This window comes from Saccopteryx leptura, chromosome 1 (genome assembly GCF_036850995.1).
Source record: "Saccopteryx leptura isolate mSacLep1 chromosome 1, mSacLep1_pri_phased_curated, whole genome shotgun sequence".
Lineage (NCBI taxonomy): Eukaryota > Metazoa > Chordata > Mammalia > Chiroptera > Emballonuridae > Saccopteryx > Saccopteryx leptura.
In genome coordinates, this window is record NC_089503.1 from 222,956,994 (window position 1) to 222,981,968 (window position 24,975).

The following is a 24,975-nucleotide window of genomic DNA, read 5'->3' on the forward strand; positions in this document are numbered from 1 at the left end:
ATATATATATAGTATTTCTCCCATTCCTGAGTTCAGAACCAGTTGAAAAATAAGACACAGGAAAGCAACAGACAGAGGTTAAACTGTTAGCTTTATCATTGATAAGCTAACTGGAGAAAATGACACATGATCTGTGGATGGAAGATGAACGCTCTATGCCCACAAGCCCTCCCTCTATCCCGCACTCGCACCCAGCCTACCTCCACAGCCAGGGGAGAACTGGGAGCTGCATCTGCCAGGAGCAGATGCACTGAGGCAGGGGAAGCTTACAGTCCTTTGATAGAGATGTTCCACCCACTCAGCCCACCTGGTATCACCTGACTTGTATAAGAAGGAATGAGTCAGGGGTAAGAGTAGGGGCCAGGAATCTTATTCCAGTGGAGATCCTTTTACACAGAGACAATGACCAAATGAAAGGAGTTTCCTTCCCAGCAGCACTCAATTCTAGACCCTTCATTAGATCAACTCAGTGCAGGCTGAGTGCATGACCAGGATAACGGGGACCTTTGAAACCCTGTATAATCACAAATGGTTACAAGGACAAGGCTACATGGAAACAACACCTTCCTTTCAATCACTGAATGGGTACTTGAACTTGACTCTGTCTTAAACACACATTCATTCTACTTGCCTCCCCTGCAGTATTTGCTGCATCCTGTTCAGTTACGCAACGCCATGTGACTAGTCCTGGCCAATGAAATGTGAGCACAACTGATATGCGTGGCCTGCAGGCTGAAGGAATGGAAGGTCTTGGTTCTTCAGTCTCCCATTCCCTCTTCTGCAGTGACTGCAGAGATCTCACATTGTGGGTGGGTTAGCTATGCTAGGTGGGGCTTCTGTTAACCTAGGTCCTGAGTGAATAAGAAAGTTCAACAGGGTGAAGACATGACCATGGAGAACCATGAGAGAAGTAAGTGCATTCCGGAGTATAGAATAATTCTGAAACCAGGAACGTTCTCCATCCCCAGAAGAGGAGGCCTGTAAAACATCTGCTAGAGAGACTTCAGAACTGCTACTGACCAGTGAGTGCTGTGCACCTCTTGTTCCTCACCGTGCCAAATAGAGTGTTTACGAACCTTACCTTGACCCTATTCTACCATTATATGCTGGGTGTGAGGATGCAGACCTATCTTTAGTTCATAGGTCTCTGGAGCAAGAGTGGCCATATGCAGACCTCATATAAAGGCTATTGTGGGATCCTTTAAAATCCCAAACATGAAGCTCAAAGCCTTAATTTCATGTGGTTTTAAGTTGCCTCCCCTGTGAAAGAGTTTAGTGAAACCTCTATTTGAAAATAAATAAACAAACTTATGTTGGAGACCAGAGGGAAAACTATGGTGGTGACAGTGTTGCTCACCAAACATTGTGCCCAAACAAAGCTGTGTGCCTAGCTCTGGCCAAGGAGCTGTGGGTAGAAGTGACTCCAGGTATCTTTCCCTGCGACCAAGACAAGAGACTGAAGAAACCTTATGTTGACACAGCAGAGCCACAAGGCTGACTCATTCTGAGCTCTTGGGATGGAGGACAAATTTCCTGGAAAGTTACATGGACCTACAGACTTTCCATGAAAAATTGATTACTGTTAAATTAAACCACTGAGATGTAGGCTTGCTTTTTACTACAGTATAGTCTAGCTTATCCTGTTTTATACTAACCACAACAAGCAAAGTTCTGATGTTCCCCAGAGCTCAGTCCTGATCCTACATTTCTTCTAACTCTATGGGCAGCTCCTAGGGGATTGCATATATTCCCACAACTTTAAATATCATCTCTACGTAGGTGACGCTACTCCAAGCTTGCCCCATTGTTGTGGATTATACCCGGCATGCCAGCAAAATGATTTGTGCCCTTATCATTCTCAGAGCTGCCTCGGTGTGGATAATGATTAATACAGTCACCTGCTTTATATGGCAATCACAGCCAAATCTCTGTTTCCAACCCCAGGCCTCTTTTAGAGCTTCCCACATAGCAAATCCAACCATACACCCAACACCTCCATGTGTGTCTCCCATAAGCGAAGGCACCTCAAGCTTAACATTTCCTATGTTGCATGTTTCTTTCTTCCCGCCTTTTCCAATCCGCTGCTTCTTCAGTATGCTACATGCCAGGTACCCATCTGCTTGAGTTAGAAATGTGATGTCATCTCTGACACCGCCTCTCCCTCTTCACCCACATGCTATCTCACCCAGGTCTGCCAGGTCTACCTCTGAAGTACATCCCAAACCCAATCATGTCTTCTCATCTCTGTGGCCACCAGCTGGTCCAAGTCACTGCTCTTCAGGACCCCTACTATAGCTTCATCACTAGTCTACTCCTGCTTCTGCTTCCTATGCAGCAGCCAGAACAACCTTCAATATTAAGTGATTCTAAAAACAAAATCCAATACTCTGGTTTCTCTTCAGATCGCATAAATCTTTCACCTTTTACTAAAAAAAAAATCCTCAGTTCTCAATTCTGGTCCACAAGGTCTTGTATAATTTTGTCCCTGTCCACTTTCTCAGCCTTTACGCCTCACCTCCCACATCTCTCTGCTTCAGTCATTCTGCCCTTCTCTTAGTCCTCCAGTAAGCTATGTTTTCCAACCCAGTGCCTTTGCACCTGCTGTTCCTTCTACTTGGCAGAGACTGTGAGATGCTCACCAAAGACCACATTTTCCTCCCTCACCTTGGTTTGCTGCTGGACTACATTTCCCAGACTCCACTGCAGTTATTGTGCCCAGAGAATACAATTCTAGGCAATGTGATGTGAGCAGCAAATGTACCACTTCCCAACCTGGCCCCTAAGGGGAGGGGCCATGCTCCTCCATGTTCTTTCCTATTATCTGCAGGGCAGATGACCACCATGCAACTTTGATGGCCACATGTAGAAGTTTGTTGACCTTCTGTTGGAATGGGTCCCAGCACTGACTGTGCAGAGCAAAGCCCTCTCACCTGTCTTCTGCCCAGTACAGGCACCTGAGAAAGAAAAACACTGTACTGTGCTTAAGCTGTTATATATTATTACAACAGTTAACACTATTTTTTAAAATATTCTGTACCTGAAACATCCATCAACCATACACACACACACACACACACACGTATGCATACACATGCACAAACAACACCCCTATACTCGGTCACTCTGCACTGCTCACACCTGCCTCTATTATAGGTCTGATTTTACTCATCACGTTCATAATTACATATTCACCTGTGTGTATATTTATAGTCTCTGTCCACAGCTGACCCATAAGTCTCCAGGAATCAGTACCTCCACCGCACTAGTGCACACAGAGTTTGTGCGATGCCTGGCACAGAGCAGCCAGCTAATAAATTTACAAATGTAGAGGATGAACAAATAAAAGACCACTACCAAGGAAATGCTTTTTATTTTTATCACAAGACCAAATCTCTAGACAAAAATCATAAGAGAATTAAAATACAGAACATGGCAATATATTTTTTTTTACTTTTATTCATTTAGAATACAGTTCTGGGCCAATCTACAACCAAGAGAAAATCTTAAACATTGCAATAGTGTTAACAGGCTGAATAATATAGCAGCATAGCCCCTGAATGTACAAGCAAGAAGTCAATTTCCACTCCCTTCATAAAACCTCTTGCTAAACACATTTTCTTCCCATCAAAAAATGCATTAACAAGATCATGCTTATATAGCTAGCCAGCACAAAAGACAAATAACAATTTAAACTGAACTATGTAGGTCTTTCAGTATTGTGTTCACAACTTCATACCGTAGCTGTTGACCTTTTCAATGGCATTCATTACATGACATTGTCACCAATTACATTAAAAGGACTTCATTAATTTTTAAAAGCTAGATTGACTCAAAGAGTTCTGCATTGTAAATAACACACGGAATATTGCATTTATGTCTAAAATGTGCTGATCATTTAAATCTTTTCTACAATCCTTCGTATAATGTTTGTAGGAAAATGAAAGTTATATAAGAAACAGACCAAGTTATTGTATTGTTATCTAAGAGTCTATTTTAAGTAATGTCTATTAATATTTAAATGATTAAAAAATAAGTCAATGTTAAATATTAACCACAAAATCTAAAAGAAAATGGCCACATTATATCAGACTACATTAGACAGAGAGAATAAAAGCAGCTAATTAGAGCCTTTTTAAAAATTTAAAGTTTCTGACATCATTTTCCACCATTCCATCAATTCTTCCTTTTCCTCTTCTTTCCTTTCAGAAAATGACTCCAGTTCAAAATCAACCTAACAAAGAAAATCAGGAATATATTGTTACCAAAGTGTGTTGTACTTTGAAAAGCTTAAATTAAAAAAATATAAGAATAATTCCATAGCTTTTAGGATAAGCTCACTCTAGACATTTGAATTAAAGGATATCCAAAAAACTCTCTCATGATAAAAGATACTTTCTGGGGGAAAAACAATCAAAAGCCATTATGTTTGAAATGTGTTTTGATCTAATAGCTTTGTAGGATTATTAAAAAGCAGGTTATTTAAAGGCAGATTACATAAAGGCAGTCTTTCCTACCAGGAAAAAGATATAACATATAATTAATTTTCTGCCTTTGAATATTCAGTGAGCTTCACCTGTCAACCTTGAATTTCCTCCTAATAGCTAGGGGACTGTGCAGTTCACTGTCCTGGAATCCCAAATCACAAAGTTCTGCTTTCTGGAATCTTGAATCCGCTAAAGAAACTGACAGAAGCACTTACTTCTCCAAACCACCACGAGGCCAATGGCCCAGGCACTGAGCTCTCCCGGGAGCTAGGCATCTTCATCAGGCCCATGGAGAATCCATACGCCTCCACCTAAAGCAGCGGTTCTCAACCTGTGGGTCGTGACCCCGGCGGGGGTCGAACGACCAAAACACAGGGGTCGCTTAAAGCCATCGGAAATACATATTAGGCGACCCCTGTGTTTTGGTCGTTCGACCCCCGCCGGGGTCGCGACCCACAGGTTGAGAACCGCTGACCTAAAGGGTATTCGAAATATGCAGCCCCCAGCCCCAGCCCTCCTGGGGCGCTCTAGCTATCTGTGCCCTATTGCAGATGGAACTGAGTTCCTTGATTTGGCCACTTAAGCCCCTGGTTATTTAGGAATGTGATGACACTCGCTTACTCCTTGAAGTAACACATACTACTAGAAAGGCTAAGGATTGAAATAGTTGAAACTTTCACAACCTGTTTCTGGAGCTGCTTTTTTCCAGATTTCATTTGCCCAAATTTCCCTCCTGATTTTAATACATATTCACACCATCAAAACCAAAGCACTAGTTAAAAACTCAAGATATTTTGTTTGCAAAACCCAACAACTGAAATCCAAACTTTGGGTGCATAAACAGAAGTAAAATAAGTTCTTTTCAAGCAACCTTTTGACTGGAAATCCTGTAAGCCATTGCATGGTTTTGGTAATGTAATACAAAGATAGTAGTAAAACCCTGCGCTAAGAGAAGTTCTGGTCTAATCACCATACCATCTTAGCAAAATAAATGTTATTTTTATATGGTAAATGATAAATGTAATTTAATATAGCTTTTTAATAGTAGAGAGTTTTACTCATAGTATATACTTATAATAAATGTTTAGTTAATGCCTAAAATTATCTTGGAGGCATAATTTAGTTTTTTGAATACTTACTGAGTATTGTACTATAGTAGGTACTAAAGATAAAAAGATTAATGGAACAGAATCTCATTTAGATTGAAATCACTGTGGCAAAAAAAAAAGGTTTAATGTTACTAGGTTTTATATGATTTTCTTTTATTTATTTTTATTTTTATTTTTTTCTGAAATGAGAAGCGAGAAGGCAGAGAGAAAGACTTCCGCATATGCCCAACCGGGATCCACCTGGCATGCCTACTGGGGGATGATGCTCTGCCCATCTGGGGCCTTTCTCTGTTGCAACTGGAGCCATTCTAGCACCTGAGGCAGAGGCCATAGAGCCATCCTAAGCACCCAGGCCAACTTTGCTCCAATGGAGCCTTGGCTGTGGGAGGGGAAGAGAGAGAGAGGAAGGAGAGGGGGAGGAGTAGAGAAACAGATGGGTGCTTCTCCTGTGTGCCCAGGCCGGGAATCAAACCCAGGACTTCCACACGCCAGGCTGATGCTCTACTGCTGAGCTAGCCAGCCAGGGCCTATTTGATTTTCTTATGGATCTCATCAAAAACTAAGAAACAATAACAGAGTTTCACAATGAGTGGTATTAAATCAACCAGTAAGCCCTTGGTCAAGTTAACTTTGCTAGAACTCAGTTTTCTCATCTGTTAAATGGGGATACTAATAGTATCTACCTCATACTGTTATTGTGAAGCCTAAATAAAAGTCACTTAACTATTGCCTGACACACAGAAGTGCTTAATAAATCTTAGCCATTAATATTACTTACGGCAACAGCAGGACTATGAGGAACCGCCACCTTCTTTGTTATCGCCAGGTAGCCTGGAGCTGACGCTGTAAGTTTATAGTTTCCAGGTACAAGCAGTCTCCAGTAATCACCATCCTTTGCTGTAGGAATACAAAATACCAAATCACAAGGCACATATTGGAAATGCATAGTCATGCCAGCAAAGGAATAGCCATTATACCTCAGTTCCACTTCTTTTACTCCCATTTTTAAAGAAGATGTTAATTAAATTTGATAAAACTTACCTGTTTCATCAAGTTGTGTTGTCCTTGCCTGATTTTGGTATGAGGGTTATATTGGCCTCATAAAATATATCAGGGAGTATTGCTTCTTCTTCTATTTTTTGGAAGACTTTGAGAAGGAGAGGCACCAAACCTTCTTTGAATGTTTGGTAGAATTCACTAGTGCAGCCTTCTGGTCCTGAACTTTGGTTTTGGAGAGGTTTTGGATAGTTGTTTCTATTTCCTCCCTGCTTATAGATCTATTTAGGATTTCCTTCTTCGTGACTCAATCTAGGAAGATTGTATAGTTCTAGGAATTTATCCATTTCTTCTAGGTTGTTGAATTTGGTCGCCTATAGTCTTTCAAATATTCTACTATGATGCTTTGTATATCTATGATGTCTGTGATAATTTCTCCCCTTTCATTTCAGATTGTTTTTAAATGGGTCCTTCCCCTTTTTTCCTTAGTAGGTCTAGCCAGTGGTTTGTCGACTTTATTGATCTTTTCAAAGAACTAGCTCTTTGTTGTATTAATTTTTTCTATAGTTTTTTTGTTCTCTATTTCACTTAGTTTTGCTCTAATTTTTAGTACCGCCTTTCTTCTGCTGACTTTGGGTTACCTTTGTTCTTCTTTTTCTAGTTCCTTAAGATGTGATGTTAGGCTGTTTACTTGGGATCTCTCTTATTTCTTGATATAAGTCTGTAAGGATATAAACTTCCCTCTTATTACTGCTTTCGCTGCATCCTACAAATTTTGATATGTCGTGTTGTCATTTTCATTTGTTTGTATATATCTTTTGTTCTCTGCTTTTATTTCATCTTTGATCCAGTCATTTTTTAGAAGAATGTTGTTTAGTTTCCACATTTTTGTGAGTTTCTCTACTTCCTTTCTACAGTTGAATTCTAATTTCAAAGCCTTATGGTCAGAAAATACGCTGACCATATTGGTACAATAGATTGGTACAATATCAATCTTCCTGAATTTATTGATGTTAGTTTTGTGGCCCAACATATGGTCTATCCTTGAGAATGTTCCATGCATGCAGAGCAGAATGTATAATCTGACGTTTTGGGATGAAATGTCTTGTAAATGTCTATTATGTCCATTGGGTCCAGTGTGTCATTTAAGGCTGATATTTCTTTATTGATTTTCTGTTTGGATGATCTATCTAAAGCCATCAATAGTGTGTTGAAATCTCCAAGTATGATTGTGTTTTTGTCTGCTTCTTTTATTTGATCAATTAGTGAGTGTCTTAAATATTTTAGTGCTCCCTGGTTCAGTGCATATATATTAAAAAGCGTTATGTCTTCTTGATACAATGTCCCCTTTATAATTATGAAATGTCCATCTGTGTCTTTGGTTACCTTTGTTGTCTTGAAGTCAGCATTGTCAGATATAAGTATGGCTACACCTGCTTTTCTTTGAATATTATTTGCTTGGAGATTCATTTTCCAACCTTTCATTTTAAATCTACTTTTGTCCTTGAAACTTAGATGTGTCTCTTGAAGGCAGCATATGGTTGGGTTTTGCTTTTTTATCCAATCTGCTACTCTGTGCCTCTTTATTGGTTAGTTCAGTCCATTTATAATTAGGGTAATTATTGACAATTGAGGATTTCCTATAGCCATATTATGTTTTCTTTTCTGGTAGCTCTATGTCTTGTTTGGTTCTTCTCTTTTCTGTTTCTGTCCGTTGTTTTTTGCTTGGTGGTATCCCATACTTCGTTCCTGTTTCTTCTTTTTTTAAACTGTGTATTTCTGTAGTGGCTTTTTCGTGGGTGGTTACCATTAGGTTGTTAAGAGAAAAATGTTCATATGTATAAGAGTCCTTTGTCTTATGAGTGCTTCTGCACTCCATCCTCCTTTGCTACTGTAGATCTTTATCCTCTCCCCTTTTATGTTATTGTTGTCACAGATTATCCTTGTTTTTATTGTGATGTTGTTGGATCTTTTACTTGTAGTTTTGATTTTTGTTCTTTGTATCTGGTCAAATAACTCCCTTGAGTATTTCCTGTAGTGGAGTTTTTCTGGTGATGAATTCCCTCAGCTTTTGTATATCCATAAAAGTTTTTATCTCTCCTTCATATTTGAAGGATAGCTTTGATGGATAATTCCATCTTAGCTGGTAATTCCTCTCTTTCAGTACTTTGAATGTTTGGGTCCACTCTCTTCTGACTTGTAGGGTTTCTGATGAGCAGTCTGATGATAACCTAATGGGCTTTCCTTTATATGCTATGTTCTTCTTCTCCCAAGCTGCCTTGAGGATTCTTTTTTGTCATTGATTTTTGACAATTTTATAATGATGTGCCTTGGAGTAGGTCTGTTTGGGTTGCAGTAACCTAATGTTCTGTTTGCTTCTTGGATTCAAGGTTCTAAGTCTTTCCATAGGCTTGGGAAATTCTCATCAATTATTGGTCTGAATAGGCTCTCCATTCCCTTGTTCCTCTCTTCTTCTTTTGATATACCCATTACTCTTATACTGTTCTTTCTGATGGAGTCAGACAATTCTTGTAGAGCTCTCTCATTTTTTTAAAATTTGTTAGTCTCTCTCCTCTCCATAGCATTTCTATTTGCCTATCTTTGATATCACTGATTCTTTCCTCGATCTGGCTTGTTCTATTAGCTTATCTCCCTACTTCAGTCTTCAATTCATGTATTGAGTTCTTCACGTCTGTTTTTAAAGTTTCAATCTCCTTGGTAAGGTATTGGTTTTGTTCCTTAATTTGTTTTCTGAAACCATTAAGTTGTCTATTGGTGTCTTCTTGCATCTGTCTATTTTCAGAACTTCAATTCTGAATTCTCTATCATTTAACTCCAAGGTTTCCATATGACTGAGATTTTTTTTCTGAGATTTTTTATTTTCTTTCTGAACTATGTCTCTGTCTTGTGTAGCCATTGTATTCAATTTCTTCTTACTTGATGGCATTTGAGAGTGGTATCATTAAGAACCCAAACAAAAAAACTAAAAAAATGAAAAATTAAAAAAATAAAAAAATATAAAAATATAAAAATTTTAAAAATTATTACAAGAAGAAAAACCACAGGAAAAATGATTGAAAACAAAAATTTAAAAATGCCCACAAAAAATAAAAATTTAAATATTAGAGAAAATTAAATAAAAATTAATGAAAATATAAAAATTAATTTAAAAAATACAATAAAAAGGAGAAAAAAGAAAAAATAATTTTGGTTTTGAGAGGTTTCTTCCAGTAGGTGTTGCTGTATTACAGGTTTTAGCTCTGTGAAGTTCCTGGGCTGTCCACTGCTGAGATTTTGCTGTTGCAATGATGTAGGCGAGGCCGCAGTCACTTTAGTGGGTGAGGTGTGTTGTGATGGCTTTACAGCTTCAGCCTTACAGCTTTAGCTTTCTGGTTTTAGAGCTCTAGCAATGGTGATCTCATACTTCCGGGCGCTCCTTCTCACATCTCAATAGACCTGGGGACCAGATGTGAAGCACCTCTGTTCTTCAGGGAAGGCAGTGGTTCTGGAGAGCTAACTGTGGAGTTTGTCTCTGCCACTCTCCATACCATGAGGTGAGGGAGGTGTGATTTGGGAGGCTGGGAACTACACCTTAGCTTTCTCTGTCTCTGCCGAGTGTGGGCTGCAGGCAGACCATGGGAACATTGGCTGTGACCCTGCACTCTGGCCACTTTGGTTTATCTGCCCCTTTATCTCACCACTCCTCCCAGAAGAATGAGGTCAAGTCACTTTGAGTTTCCCTCTCTATATCCTCTGACAAAATCCAGTAATCCCGAGCTTCCCCCCTCCTGTAGTCCAGCAGAGAAAAAAAAAAACCAGTGGCTTGACCTCTGGTGGCACAGTGGATAAATTGTCGACCTAGAATGCTGAGGTTGCCAGTTTGAAACCCGGGCTTCCCTGGTCAAGGCACATATGGGAGTTGATGCTTCCTGCTCCTCCCCTCCTTCTCTTGGCCCTGGCCAGTTGGCTCAGTGGTAGATCGTCGGCCTGGTGTGCAGGAGTCCCAGGTTTGATTCTTGGCCAGGGCACACAGGAGAAGCGCCCATCTGCTTCTCCACCCCTCCCCCTCTCCTTCCTCTCTGTCTCTCTCTTCCCCTCCCACAGCCAAGGCTCCATTGGAGCAAAGTTGGCCCAGGCGCTGAGGATGGCTCTGTGGCCTCTGCCTCAGGTGCTAGAATGGCTCTGGTTGCAACAGAACAACGCCCCAGATGGGTAGAGCATCGCTCCCTGGTGGGCATGCCGGGTGGATCCCGGTCAGGCGCATGCGGGAATCTGTCTGACTGCCTCCTTGTTTCCAAATTCAGGAAAAAAAAAATTTAAAAAAAAAAACAGTCACACTGGGTTTGTCTCTTCCTCAGAGTCGACTGTGAGTGTATTTTATCTTCTGACCCCCTTTACACCCCATCCCATCTTTAGTCCATTTGGTGCAAAGATCTTTCAGGCAAACCTTCAAACCCAGCTGGGGTTCCTTCACTGTATTATAGTTGTTCAATTTGTTGACATTTCAAGGGGAAAGGTCAGGAGTATCTCTCATGATGCCATTACTCTGACCAAACTCTAAGCACTTCTTCTTATGAGAGATCAGAACCTGACCAGGTGGTGGCGCAGTGGATAGAGCTTTGGCCTGAAACATTGAGGACCAGGTTCAAAACTCTGAGGTCACTGGCTTGAGCACAGGATCATACACATGACTCTGGGTTTGCCAGCTTGAGCCCAAGGTCACTGGCTTGAGCAAGGGGTCACAGGCTTGTGATATATGAGAAAACAATCAATGAACAACTAAGGTGCCACAATGAAGAACTGATGCTTCTCATCTCTCCCTTCCTGTCTTCCCCTCCTTATCTGTCCCTCTCTCTCTCTGTCCCTAGCTAAAAAAAAGAAAAGACAGAAAGAGAGAGATCAGAGGGCACTGGTTTTTTCGCCCTAGTGAATTCATTTCTTTTGCCTCAAGAACAACAAAAAATCTCTGATGGATAAACCACCTCACAGTTCTGTGGTGAGATGCCTGAGGAAAAAGTGCCCTCTGCTGTTCCTCAGTTCCTAAATGCAGCAGCTGTCTTCAGTACTGGCCTGAACTGCTCCCACAAAGGAACTTTAACAAAGCTGGGAAAGAGAAGCTAAAGAGATACAAGGCATTTAATTGTTTTACTCAGAACAGCATAAGAATTTTAACTATTATAATAAGTAATTGAGTTTCTGTGTATAATCCTAGAGTCTCAGGTCATGGCAAAGAATACCCACCGGATGTGATATCGTGGTCTATTCCTTCCACTGAGATGGTCGCATTGGCAATTGGATTCCCTTGAAGATCTCGGACAAATCCCTTTACTCCTCGGTGTATCTGTGAAGGTCGAAAACAACCAAAAACTTCATATTAGAAATGACTTAAAAATCCATCTCATATCAAGAATCTCCTTATAGTCTTGCAATACTCTAGTTCCCTAAAACATGCTCACAGGGCCACTCTTCTGTGCATTCTTTATTCTGCTTTTTCTGAAGTGGACAAATGAGAAGTAGTCCCCCCAAAACTGAAACCTTGCTCGGAGTCAGAGAAAGACTTTGAAGTGCCTTCTGAACCACCAAAACCAAAAGTAAAAAAATAGAAAGTTTGTCATCTCTATAAAACAGTGTGGTCTTAGCACACTTCATTACGTTCTATTTTAAATTTGGTCCCCTGTGATTGTCTTATGTGGTCACTGTTAACAAGACTATTACATTACAACCCTTTAATATTTGTTCATTCTAGACAAAAAAAAAAGATATAATTTCCAATGACTTTGGCATTAAACCCATCAACAATATTATTTTGGTTGAAAGTTAGTGGTGTGAAAGATCAATGAACTTCAAAACTGAATATTGTTTTTAGAAATAAAATGGAAGAGCTGCTATTGAAAATAATGTCCTTGAATTAAGAGGCAGTCATCAACTGACTACTCCAATGCAAACTACAAAAACAGCTGTTTTCTTTATTTTAAAACAATATGTTAAATTAAATCAGTATGTGTTTAAAGTGGCAGAGAGTCACTGCAGGTCTCTGTGAAAGTACTGCTTCGGGACAATCTAAGGTAATTCATTACGTTTCATTACTTAACAAAATCTGTCCCCATGCCTCAAATACTCAGGTTGCTTCTCAATCCAACCCCAGAAAATATTTTGGGGTTTTTTTGCTACTGATGACATTTGACTATTTCCCTACAGAAGACAGAAAAATCCTCATGTATCCCTTTGTCAAAAGAGAATCTGTCAGTGGTACAATGTTTTACAGAAGACATGAGCCCGATTAACAGCAAATGTTTTACATGTTCTATTTTAAAAACCACCCCAAACAAAAAAAACCTCTGGAGTCACCATGGTGTGAGGAAGCCCGAATTAAACCATAAGAAGGGAGACCACAGGAGAGGCCCCGAGGTGACATGAAGATGGAGATGCCCAGGAGGCCCCCGGCTTCAGGGTCCCCAGTTCTCCAGCCCAACACCATCTGACATCAGCCATGTGAGAGACCTGAGCCACAACTGCCTAGCTAAGCAATTCCCCAAAACCCTGAGCAATAATAAAATAATTAATGTTTTAAGCCACAACCTCTGGGGTGACCTGTGTATGATGTAGCAATAATTGGAACATCTTCTCTATAGAAGAGAAGTGCATTCGGTTAAAAATGAAATCTATACAATTATTATATGTAATAATAAAAAATATGTTGAAATTTTTACCAGTTTATATATTGGTATATGTACTGGTTTCCCAAATAAAAATAGTCTATGATCTCAAAAAGAAAAAAATCTTAGAAACTTGACAAAAGTAGCATGTAATTCTTTCCTCTAAACACAATTTAGAAATGGTAAAAAGTTATACACAGTCAGTAATAATAAACTATCATTTTATTGGCAACCAGTATAGTGAGAAGAGAGTAAATACATTTTTTAAAACTTTAGAATCTAGTGAATCTTTGTTGTTTTTCTCAAAATTGAGCTATGAATTAGCCAACCAAAATTAACAGACTGCAATTTACTCAATAGAAACATAAAAGGTTAGTTTTCTGAGTGATATTCACATGGTGAAAGAGTCACTGGGGATCAGAAAAACTGTGGAGATGAATTTATTCATTTTAAGGCACTATAATCCTGATATTATCAATATTATAAACCTTAAAGAAATGACAGGTTTAAATTCCCTCATCACTGGAAAATAAGCCAAACAATCACTTCACTTCTAAAACATGTAATTCACCTGCATTAGGCCGACAAAAACCCAGTTAATAATCATGACTTTACTTTTCTCAGCTTCTGCCTGTTACAGTATCCGGTTTAACAAACAAGTAAGTAAATGTCTATCTCTGATATGCCAATTGTGGAGCACAACTTTTCTTTTTAAAAATGCCACTGTAGTGATAAATCTCAACTGAAGTGTTATGGGCTGTCACAACTCCACATCAATGCAAACTGGAAAACTTTGTCACTTCATGGCTTTTTCAAAAGAAATTGCAGAAGTGAAAATTTCACTCATGACTGGAAAAGCTATTTCGTACACTTGTTCCTTCTGTAATGCTCTCTCCTCAGATTCCAGAACATTGCAGTCAACCAGGACTTAAAAAAATTCCAGAACATTCTACATTGTTTGTAGGACTGTTGACATCAGTGGTGCTTAAACTCTGGTGCACTTAAACATCACTCAGACAGCTTGCCAAAACAGGGATTCTGGCATCCTGCCCTGCAGGGAATATGCTTCAGTGCACAGGAAACTCATTTTTAACAAGAACCTAGATGATTCTGAAGCAGGTGCCCATGAGGAATTCTTTGGGAATTTTGAGAACTAAACTGTTGCAAAGCTACTGTGTGGGGGGCTCCTCTTAGCCAACTATCTAACCCTAATTCATTTTACAATTCCAGTCCCCACAAATAGCCCTTTAAAACTCTGCAAGAAACTTCCTTTCAACCAATTACAGAATTAGATCTCCTAATCACCTATTTTCCAGGAGTTGCAAACTGGTCCAAACTTAGATTTTAGGCCCAGGTGTTCAATTACTAATCACCACCATGCTCTGTTTCATTGTCAAGACGACAGTTTCAGCACAGAACATCTGGCAGTCTTCACTGACCGCTCACCGGACTGTGAGCCCTAACTGGAGTGTTCACGAGGCGTTCTGCAGGAGTGCAGTCGTGTAAAGTCCACTCTACAGCTTCCACACCGTTCACACCCTAACTCCGATGCCCTAGCAGGGTGCGTCACAGGCATCGCGGACAGGTCAGATTCTCATTCCAAGTGGTGTAGACCAGGACTGCCTGGCCTTGTCCCTCTTCCTTCCAAATCATTTCTTCATAAATTTATAGAGCTTTTCAATGAATTGATGCGTGCCCATTTGCAACAATACATATGACAAATATTCCCCTCTTTCCTAATGGCACACATTTGTGTTTTATTTTGTTTTAGATTGTATTTTTTTTCTCAAGAACTAGGAGAGGACTTAAGCAGCAGCTGAATCTGTTTTTCAATTATTGATCAGAGTAATAATCTTACTGGTATCAACTATAGTCAATCTTATAGTCTAACTCCAAGAAGATGCTAGCCTTTTCTGAGTCCCAGAACCGGGTTAGGGACCCTTCTATGTACTGCTATGGTTCTTTGTAGTTAACCTGCATTTTGCATTCACCACCTTCTCTGGTAAGTAGGTATTCGTGTTTCTGAACCCCATTAACACGAAGCCTTCTTGGGTCACGAGCCCCAGTGCCTCACAGGATGCCAAGGACAGGAAAGTAGCTCAATAAATTATTGTTGAAAACAATATATGCAAAATAAAAACACTGTATTAAGGTGGCAGTCTTTGATATCTAAGTGGAAAACACACAAATTAGACTTGTCTTATTTCCTCTACCCTCAAAATACATTTTTCCAGTTAACTTTGCTCTTAGAAGTTACATCCAAATACAATTCTCCTCAAAGGAGACATTTTACAGGGGTCCCCACCAAGTTTGTGCCAGGGTCAATGTGGCCAATTATCCTCAGTTTTGTCGTTGAAAATACCTTTTTATATTAACATGCAACTGAGTTCCATTAATTTTTTAAAAAGCCTGTTTAATGGGTGTTTGAACATCACCGTCCGTCACCAGCGGAGCTAGTCCATGACAGTCCCTTTTGATAAGGCTCCTTGTATGGATATTCAACATGTATAAATGAATTTTTAAGCTGACGTTACATTTTTTAAATGCATTGGGTTTGTATGTATGTTACATGTACATATATGTATGCAAATAGTTATATATTTATTTAAATAGCATTTGTTTACGTCAAATAACTTTAAAATAAGTCTGGACTGTCTGCTGGCACATGAAATTAACCTCACTCTACTTGACTTTGGGTATAAATGGCACAGACAGAACAGAACCTGAAAACTGTCAGGCTCTGCAGGCAAGTAACAGTGATGAGGTCTTTGTCACCATTGCTGCCCCGACGCCAATGTCTACATACATAGCATGGACACATGTGGTTGGCAAGGGACTGGCCTGGGTGAGTCTGAGTGGGTGAGGAATTTTATTCTGACAGATGATGAGATGCCCCAAAATTCTGTACAGACCCCATTGGAAAGGCTACACAGGTGACTCTCTGGTGAAGACCCAGCCTTACGTCGTGAGAGGCAATATGACAGTGATTCTGGGACCAGCCTGGATGCTGGCTGAGTGACTTCAGGCAAGCTGTTTAATTTCCCTAGCCCCTGATTCCTCATTTTTAATTTGATGACGATGACGATGATGATGATGATGGAGAAGATAACAGTGATGATATCACTTCCCTCATAGAGTTGCTGTGAGGATTAAATATATCAATTGCTACATGTAAGGCATTTTGAAGAATGCTTAGGAAAGAGTAAACACCCACTAAATGTCAGCTATCACTATTAATATTACCTCAGGTGTAGCTGAGTTTAGTGTGAGGCACGGGGGCACAGAATGCCAGGATGCGTCACTCGTAGGTGCTGGCCCCACGTCTGCATGAATGCCTCCTCAAACCCTGGATGCCTCACTTACCTCAGTCTAGTCCTTGTCCTGCCTGGGATGTCTGACCAGCCCAAGGCGATCAGGGCAGAGGATGGTCCTCGGACCTCCCTTGCTTAGAGCACTCTGAAAGAAGACAGGGTTTTACCTCACTTCTCCACAGTCCTCCAGTTTAACCAGTTCCCAGTGAATATTCATGAACCACAAAACCTATGACAGATGAAAGCCTATTTGAACCACTTCTGATACGTTTTCCACTGTAGCATCCTCATTCCGGGTCAGGTGAATTCCCCTAGACTGGGCTCCGCTTAGGAGACTATTGTACAACAGTTCTAAATGCTATTTACCCTGCAGAGTGTGTTCTTACCTGCTCAAGGTAGCTAATGAGAGAGTTCTTGTTATCCTCCCAGTAGCTCTTCAAAGTCTCTTCAGGTGGAAACTTTTCACAGCTGAGCTCCACGGTGATCTCAAAGCAGTTGCTGCTCAGGTAATTGAAGTCCTGCATTCCTGCCAAAACACCGAGTGCAAAGTCTCAATGTGCATGAGAGGATTGAGACTCTCCCCAGGCCGTCCTGCTGAACTGAGAGCCAGATGACTGGTACACCCAGCAGTGCAACTGGAGGAGCCACCGGAAAATCACCTGCCACAAAGGACAGAACAGCGAACTGGGGAAGCTGTTACTACCTTAGAAGCACCAACTCCCTCGGGCCCTAAGTAATCATTTAGCTTAGTGCACTGCTGCTGTGAGGGGCTCAAGCATCACCACGTTCCACCTTGCTGAGCCCGCTTCAGAGAAGACAACAGGGGAGCGACACCATCAAAATGGCAAAACAGCAGTTTGCTGCAGTCCTCCCGCCCCAAGAACACCAATTTTGACGATCAGCCATCAATGATGGACCGCCTTTGGAGAAGTCCAGGAGTCCATTGAAAAAGTAACAGCACGCCACTGGAGCAAGAGTCAAACCCGAGATGGGACACACTGAAGAAGGTCAATGCAACAGTCCCCTCTACCTGCATCTCTCCTTCTCCAAGGCGGCACCGCTCAGGGCCAAAAGCAACATAAAAACTTTCAAAACTATACAACATGCTCCTAAATATTAGTAGACAGTCACACTCAGAATACTCTAATGCTGTTGATATGGTGTTGTGTTAATCATTTAACTCTCGTTTAAAGGTTAAAGGACAAAGATATTAAAAATAACTATAGTCACAATAATTTGCTAACGGATAAGGAACAAGGGAACTACAAAACAGATTGGCTACAACGACAGCAGAGGAGCTGCTGTGTAGGAGTCGACCCTACAGAGCAGGGCTTGCTTCAGCGGGGCTTTGGTGCTCACCGAGTCCACCCCTTGAGTTGCTCATGGAGGCAGTAGGGTTGTAATCAGGTATGGTCTTGAAGCTGTCCACTGGGGGCACTGGCTCTGGGGCCTCCTGGGAGGTACAAAGTCAGCCACCATCTGTGCCCTGCCTAAGGCTACCCGGCATGAGCTACAGAGCAACCTACAGATGGCTGCCACTTGTGCTGGGCTTAAAGATGCCCAGTAGAAGCCAAGCTGCAAGCCAAGGCCAACTGCTGTTAGTGCCAGGCCTCAGGCCACTTAGCAAGAGGGATGGGTGCACAGAGGCCAGCTGCTGCTTATGTGATTTTAGGAAAGTCTGAAGCATGAGGCAAGAGAGGACATTTGTGTGGAAACCCACTGGAATAGGCTTGGGTGGACCCACAAATTGGGTGGGGCAGGGTCTCAGGGAATCACCAGGGTGGGGTAACAGAGTGAGCTGGTTGGTGGAGACTCATCCCTGTCAGCTGGGGGTGGCAGGGCTCTCAGAAAAAGAACAATGGCCTCTTCCCATACTTTTGTCTGGGAGAACGCTGCCCTCCTAGCTCTTGACATGATGCCAGACAATTCAGCTTCTCCCTGTATATCCCTGCTGCCCCAGTACTAGAGCTCAAAGAGAGTGAGTCCAAGTAAGTCCATGCATGGAGCCTTTAAGAGGAATTACCTGGAAGTCCAGCAGCCCTCTGTCTCACTCAGCCACAATCCCCACTGGGTTTTACAGCCAGATGTTATGGGGACTTCTTTTCCTGGCTCTGAAACCCTGGGCTGGGAGGTCTGTTCTGGGGCTGGGACCACTTGCTCCTCAGGGGGGAACTTCTGCAGCCAAGATATCACCTCCCGATTTTAAACTGCCACATCTGAGTGGGGGACCAGTCCCCTGCGTATCCCCACCCCTCCAGCAGTCTCAGTGTAGTCTATTCACTAGCTGTAGGTCTTCCATTCTGCTAGACTTCAGGTGGCTCTGAATGATGGTTGTTCTACAGTTTAGTTGTAATTTTAACGTCTCTTTTTTCTTTTTTAAACCAGCAATACCCCACTTTCAGCAATGGACAAATAGATAGATCATCCAGACCATCCAAACAATGGCCTTGAACTATACTCGAGGTCACATGAACCAAACAGATACATCCAAAACTTGCCATCCAACAGCAGATGGCAGAACACACATTCTTCTCCAACATAACCTGGAGCATTCTCCAGAACAGATCAGATGAAAAGTCACAAAACAAGTCTTAGCAAACTTAAGGAGACTGAAATCATAGCAAATATCTTTTAATAACCACAACGGTATGAAACTAGAAATCATGACAGGAAGAAAACAGGAAAATTCACAAATGTGTAGAAAAGAAAACAACACACTCCTGAACAACCAATGGGTAAAAGAGGAAATCAAAAGAGAAACCAAATATTGAACAAATGAAAACAGAAACACAACATACCAAGAGCAGGACAACCCTGCCTGGAATTCATGCTTGAGCCCTCCTCCCAGTGGCTCGGGCCAAGGTGAGACAGCACCTGCGACCACATCCTTGCTCAGCTGCCTCCTTCCTTACCCTGCTTCCCTCACTTCTGTAGGCTAGTTCCTAAAGAGCAGTCAGTCCTTCCCCAAATCCTTGTCTCAGGTCTGCTTCTCGAAAACCTGACCTAAGACACTGATTTTACTCACTACATAAATTGCTAAAAAAAGTCACAGCTTGCTTTGACTGCTTATTTTTGTGGGGCATAATCATTGACTATAATGAATATTCTTATGAATATCGTTATTTTACCAATCTAGATTACTCAGTAGTCTGTAGACAATGCACTATGTGCCCAAAACAGACAATGCCAAAGGAATTACTAGTTTTTATAAAAACTGAAATATAAAATTACTTTCCATTTGATATACTTGACAGTGTCTAAATCCTAAAAGCTGACATAGACCTTATTTCTCAAGTTATCAGGGGAGAAAATGCGCTATATCTGATCAGACCTGAGGCAAAATATTAATTACAGCAGGCTGAACATATCTCAGAGAGAAAGAAATAAGGAAGAATATTTTGATCAGGGCATAATTCAACAAAGGAAGCATATTAAACAAACCAAAATCCTATAATTAGGTAGTGCTGCTATTGTCCTGATTAATTCTTTTTTTTTTTTTTTTTCATTTCCCGGTGGGCTGTGGAATATTGTTCTGAGAGGCAAAGAGAAAAAAAAACTTATTAATATCTTCACACTTCCCTCTTCATCCTTGGTAGAGGCAAGTATTACACAACTGGGACTGGGATGAGGAGCGAGAAAAATGAGGTCTTCGCCAAGTCCGAGTTGGGGCAGAGGGAGTCAGGAGAGCTGCCCTGTTAGAAGCTGCATCCCCCAGCAGCATACTGTCTGCGGGCTTTTCCCTCTTCAGACCCAGAAAAGGTGAAGAGCTTCCCAGTCCAGCAGTGCTATAACAGTAGTGGATATAAATTATTCCATAGCAAAAAGTCTCCATTATCCCATCATTAAAATAAAAACAAAACAAAACAAAATGTGGGGACCAACATATATGCTAAAGGTCAAAGCCAACCTCCAAAATATACATTGACCTAGAGCCAAAGCGTGACTAACATATAATCAAGATGCTGTATCATTCCTTAAGGCCAGAATTTCAAACGTAGGGTAATTAACAGTATTTGATTTATATATATTTTCCCAATGGACATCTTCAGTTCATTTCCTATATCTCTTCAATTAGAATCTTGATTTTTAGATTTTATTTATTGATTTTGGAGGGGGGTAGAGAGAGAAAGAGGGGGAGAGTGAGAAAGAGCAGCAGAAGTAGGAAGCATCAACTCATAGTAGCTGCTTCCTGTATGTGCCTTGGCCAGGCAAGCCCAGGGCTTTGAACCAGCAACCTCAGCGTTCCAGGTTGCCACTCTATCCACTGTGCCACCACAGGTCAAGCAACATCTTGATTTTTAAAAATAAAACTATCCATAGCAATCATTTATGCAGAAAACTAATGTGAATGGATGAGTTATAGATTCAGCCTATTTCCCAGTGACTGAGGATTCTCTAAATCTAAGCAGTAATTATAAATAAGCCACTAGCACATAATCAAAGAGCGAAAGAAAACTCACCGCCAGGGACGCTGTACCAAGCAGCACCATTGGTTGTTCCATCTACAAAGCTGCTGTCATCATCGTTCTTGCGACATGGTGGCCGATTGGGGTCCGACATGGGTGGGTTAAAAGAGGAGTATGCCCTAGCCAGGCTTTGGAAAATGGCATCATCTGGGCAGGAGCTATACTCATGAGCACTACCTAGAAAATAAATGCACAAAATGAAAGCAATGGACACAGACCAGGGAGCACTGCCTGTTTCCCGAAGGGTGAGTCAGTGTTGACCTCTTGCAGATGTATTTTTTTAGCTACATCACTATGGGAAAGAAATAAAGGTTTAAGTATTGTATTTAGCAATTACACTTAGCGTCTAGTTAATATAACTTCCACTGCTAAATCTGATGTAAAAATCTGATGTGATGTACATTATATGTACAAATTCAAAGCTTCACAAGAGGAGTTAAGGTTATAGAAAACTGGGCTGGCCAGGACACCAAGGAGATTTGCATTGTTAAAGTTTTTAATTTAAAAAATCTAGTTGTAACATTGGCAGCTAGAAAATAGTCACAGGCATGTCAAGTGCAGCATAGGAAATATAGTCAACAATATTGTAATAACTATGTATGGTGCCAGATGTGTACTATATTTATCAGAGTGATGACTTTGTAAGTTATACAATGTCTAATCACTGGGTTGTACACCTGAGACTAATACGATATTGTATGTAAACTATAATTTTAAAATATTTTTTAATTTAATTGTACTAACATCATAGCCACTATAAACCACCCTCACACATACTTTTCAGTATCTGATTTTAGAGTTTTAAACAATATCCTATACATATATGAAAATAAATAGTATTTTAATACACTATATTCTGATTATAAAATATGCCAGGCTCTTACATTTCCTAGCTATTGACATAACACAAAAATCTCTAAATTTTAACGATGTTTTACTAAAGACTTCAAAACTCAGTTCCCAATATCTAAAATTATCACCCTGTGTTTGCAAAGACCTAATTCTTCAAAGGCCCCTGAGAACAGACCCAAGCAGGAAAATTCCTGAAGCAACAAAAATTAAGCTGAAAATATTTATCTGGCTAGACCTTGCTGTGCCTAAAACTTAACGAAAATATGTCAGAGAAAACCCAAGCATCATTTTCCCTCCCTGACCCCACCACAAACAGTTCCCAGTGCAAAAGTGTGAGCGCTCAATAAGACACATCCAGAGCTCCACCTGGTCCTGGTCAAGCACCAAAAGCCTGCCTTCATTAAGCCATCTTGAACACAAAGCTAGCAGGCGTCCCCAAACTGCGGCCCCCTGAGGCCATTTATCCAGCCCCCGCCGCACTTCTGGAAGGGGCACCTCTTTCATTGGTGGTGAGAGAAGCACTGTATGTGGAGGCCCTCCAATGGTCTGAAGGACAGTGAACTGGCTCCCTGTGTAAAAAGTTCAGAGACCCCTGCTATATAGCATTCATAACCTCTCTGTGTTACCACCGGTGTCCAAGAGTGACCCAACTTCATAACTTCTGTTTTCTCCCTTCCTCTTTGTATTCTGTCAAAATTACGTTTCTCTTCATCTAAACTTTAAAAAATGTTACAGTCCTTTTCTACCAAATATATATGGCTAATGCCACATGAAATAGGGGATGTCCCTATTAAACATATATATTTCTACAGGCAAAATCACTTAATGACCAGTTCCTCAAAGAAGAGTAAAAAAGTCAACCCACAAAGCCTTGTCAAGTAATTATAAACCTCGAATTAATTAGAGAACAGAAAGAACACCTACCACTCCGCGTCTCATCATATGGGTAATTGGCCACAAGGTCTCCTCCATGGAGATTGGCAGAGAGCACAAAAGGAATATCCATAATCCAGTGAATGACAGCCTTGGTCTCAGGAGCAAGCTACATGAAACATAGAGATTAAAATGCTTATACATTGGTAACCACTGCTGAAATCATTTGACAGAAAAGACATAGGAAAGGTTTAAAAAACCACCTGAAAGCTGGCCAACAACTTTGTGGCTGTTTTCATAGGAAAAAAAAAAAAGTTCCAGTATGAACACCATTCCCCATCTCTATCTTTCTCAGACTTACAAGAAAAATATTTTAACAGTGTTTAAATTTCCTTACAACTTCTATTTTTGTGGGCTGCCAGCTTTTCTCTCTTTGAAAAGGATCATGCAAATCACTTATTATAATAATTTTGCAGTATGTCCATCAGATGTTTCAGTGTTAATAATAGCTAAGGATAAGACAAAGACAAAAAAAGAAAATAGTTGAATACTGTTAAAGAGAAAACTACAGGCCCAAAATGATGTCACTTGTGATATAGCCTAATGATACCAAACCTAGATTTAATACCTGACCTATTGTTATTTCAACCTCTCCCAGAAATAGAGTTTCATTCAACAAACCAGTCTGGAATTTTATGGTCAAGCATCATCAGTAAGGACATCTACACAAGGGCCCTCACTCTCATGCAAAGAAAGAAGAGGCAATTTACATGATAAAAACCCCTTGCTGTTCCCTGTTTCCCTAAAGACTTCCTAGTCTAAAAGTAATCCTTTATTTTCTTAACAGGTCCCTCACCCCACCCTCCTTCCTATAAAAATCTTCCATTTTAGAGCCCCCTTCACTTGCTAGATGGGATACTGCCGGATTCATGAATTGCTTAATAAAGCCTCTTCAAACTTACTTGGTTGACTTCTGTTTTCTTAATACCACAGAACAAGGTTCTTTCTCTATAGTGGTTCAACTCCAGAAATGTGGCAGATTTTATTTCCTATTTTTGCTTACTATTTTTCTAACACCCTTCGGTTACTTTAAACATTGCCCCTATAAAAAATATCAGATTGGGTCTCTCTCAGAGCTCACTGTAAAATATCAGTTTACTTTGAGATGGTCCTCTTAAAATTTAAAACAGGCCCTGGCCGGTTGGCTCAGCGGTAGAGCGTCGGCCTGGCGTGCGGGGGACCCGGGTTCAATTCCCGGCCAGGGCACATAGGAGAAGCGCCCATTTGCTTCTCCACCCCCACCCCCTCCTTCCTCTCTGTCTCTCTCTCTTCCCCTCCCGCAGCCAAGGCTCCATTGGAGCAAAGATGGCCCGGGATCTGGGGTTGGCTCCTTGGCCTCTGCCCCAGGCTCTAGAGTGGCTCTGGTCGCGGCAGAGCGACGCCCCTGAGGGGCAGAGCATCTGCCCCTGGTGGGCAGAGCGTGGCCCCTGGTGGGCGTGCCGGGTGGATCCCGGTCGGGCGCATGCGGGAGTCTGTCTGACTGTCTCTCCCCGTTTCCAGCTTCAGAAAAATACAAAAAAAAAAAAAAAAAAAAAAAAATTTAAAACAAAGGAAAACATTTTAGGAATTCATGTTGTCTTTCCAATGATTCACAATCTTTCATATCTTGGAAACAAAAGAAAAAAGGAAAGAATTTATACTAAAGAATTAATCTGGAGCCAAAAGCTTGACATTTTTTTAAAATTTTTCTTTATTCATTTTAGAGAAGAGAGAGAGAGAGAGAGAAGAGAGAGAGACAGGGGGGAGGAGCTGGAAGCATCAACTCCCATATGTGCCTTGACCAGGCAAGCCCAGGGTTTTGAACCGGCGACCTCAGCATCTCCAGGTCGATGCTTTATCCACTGCGCCACCACAGGTCAGGCCAAGCTTGACATTTTTATGTGATGAGTTTTTAACAGCAACTTGGAAGACTCCCAAATTTCTATATACTTCTTTGATTTGAAAATAATAAAATAAAAGCTTGACTGGCATATATTCATTGATTTGTAGGTTGATACATACATAACAAATAATTTTGAAGGATACATACCCAGAAGGCAAATGGTGGTCATTTGAGACTGAGGACTAATAGGTTATTTTTCTCCTTATTTATATGCAATTTAACTTTTTGTTTGTAATAAAATACTGTATTTTAAAGAAACTGTGGTTTGAAACAAATTTAAAAATAC

The 24,975-nt window shown here is 40.8% G+C and overlaps 1 protein-coding gene across 1 annotated transcript in view; it reads right to left on the minus strand.

The window, feature by feature from the left end:
• Nucleotides 1-3,351: 3,351 nt before the first annotated feature.
• Nucleotides 3,352-24,975, minus strand: part of CPE (carboxypeptidase E) — a 116,768-nt gene continuing 95,144 nt past the window's right edge. Inside the window, exons 4-9 of the mRNA XM_066386954.1 lie at nucleotides 22,795-22,916; nucleotides 21,017-21,195; nucleotides 16,943-17,082; nucleotides 11,831-11,930; nucleotides 6,372-6,490; nucleotides 3,352-4,231 (exon numbers count right to left, since the gene is read on the minus strand). Coding sequence (XP_066243051.1) covers nucleotides 4,133-4,231; nucleotides 6,372-6,490; nucleotides 11,831-11,930; nucleotides 16,943-17,082; nucleotides 21,017-21,195; nucleotides 22,795-22,916 — 759 coding nt within the window. The 3' untranslated portion in view covers nucleotides 3,352-4,132. The remainder of the gene's footprint in view (nucleotides 4,232-6,371; nucleotides 6,491-11,830; nucleotides 11,931-16,942; nucleotides 17,083-21,016; nucleotides 21,196-22,794; nucleotides 22,917-24,975) is intronic.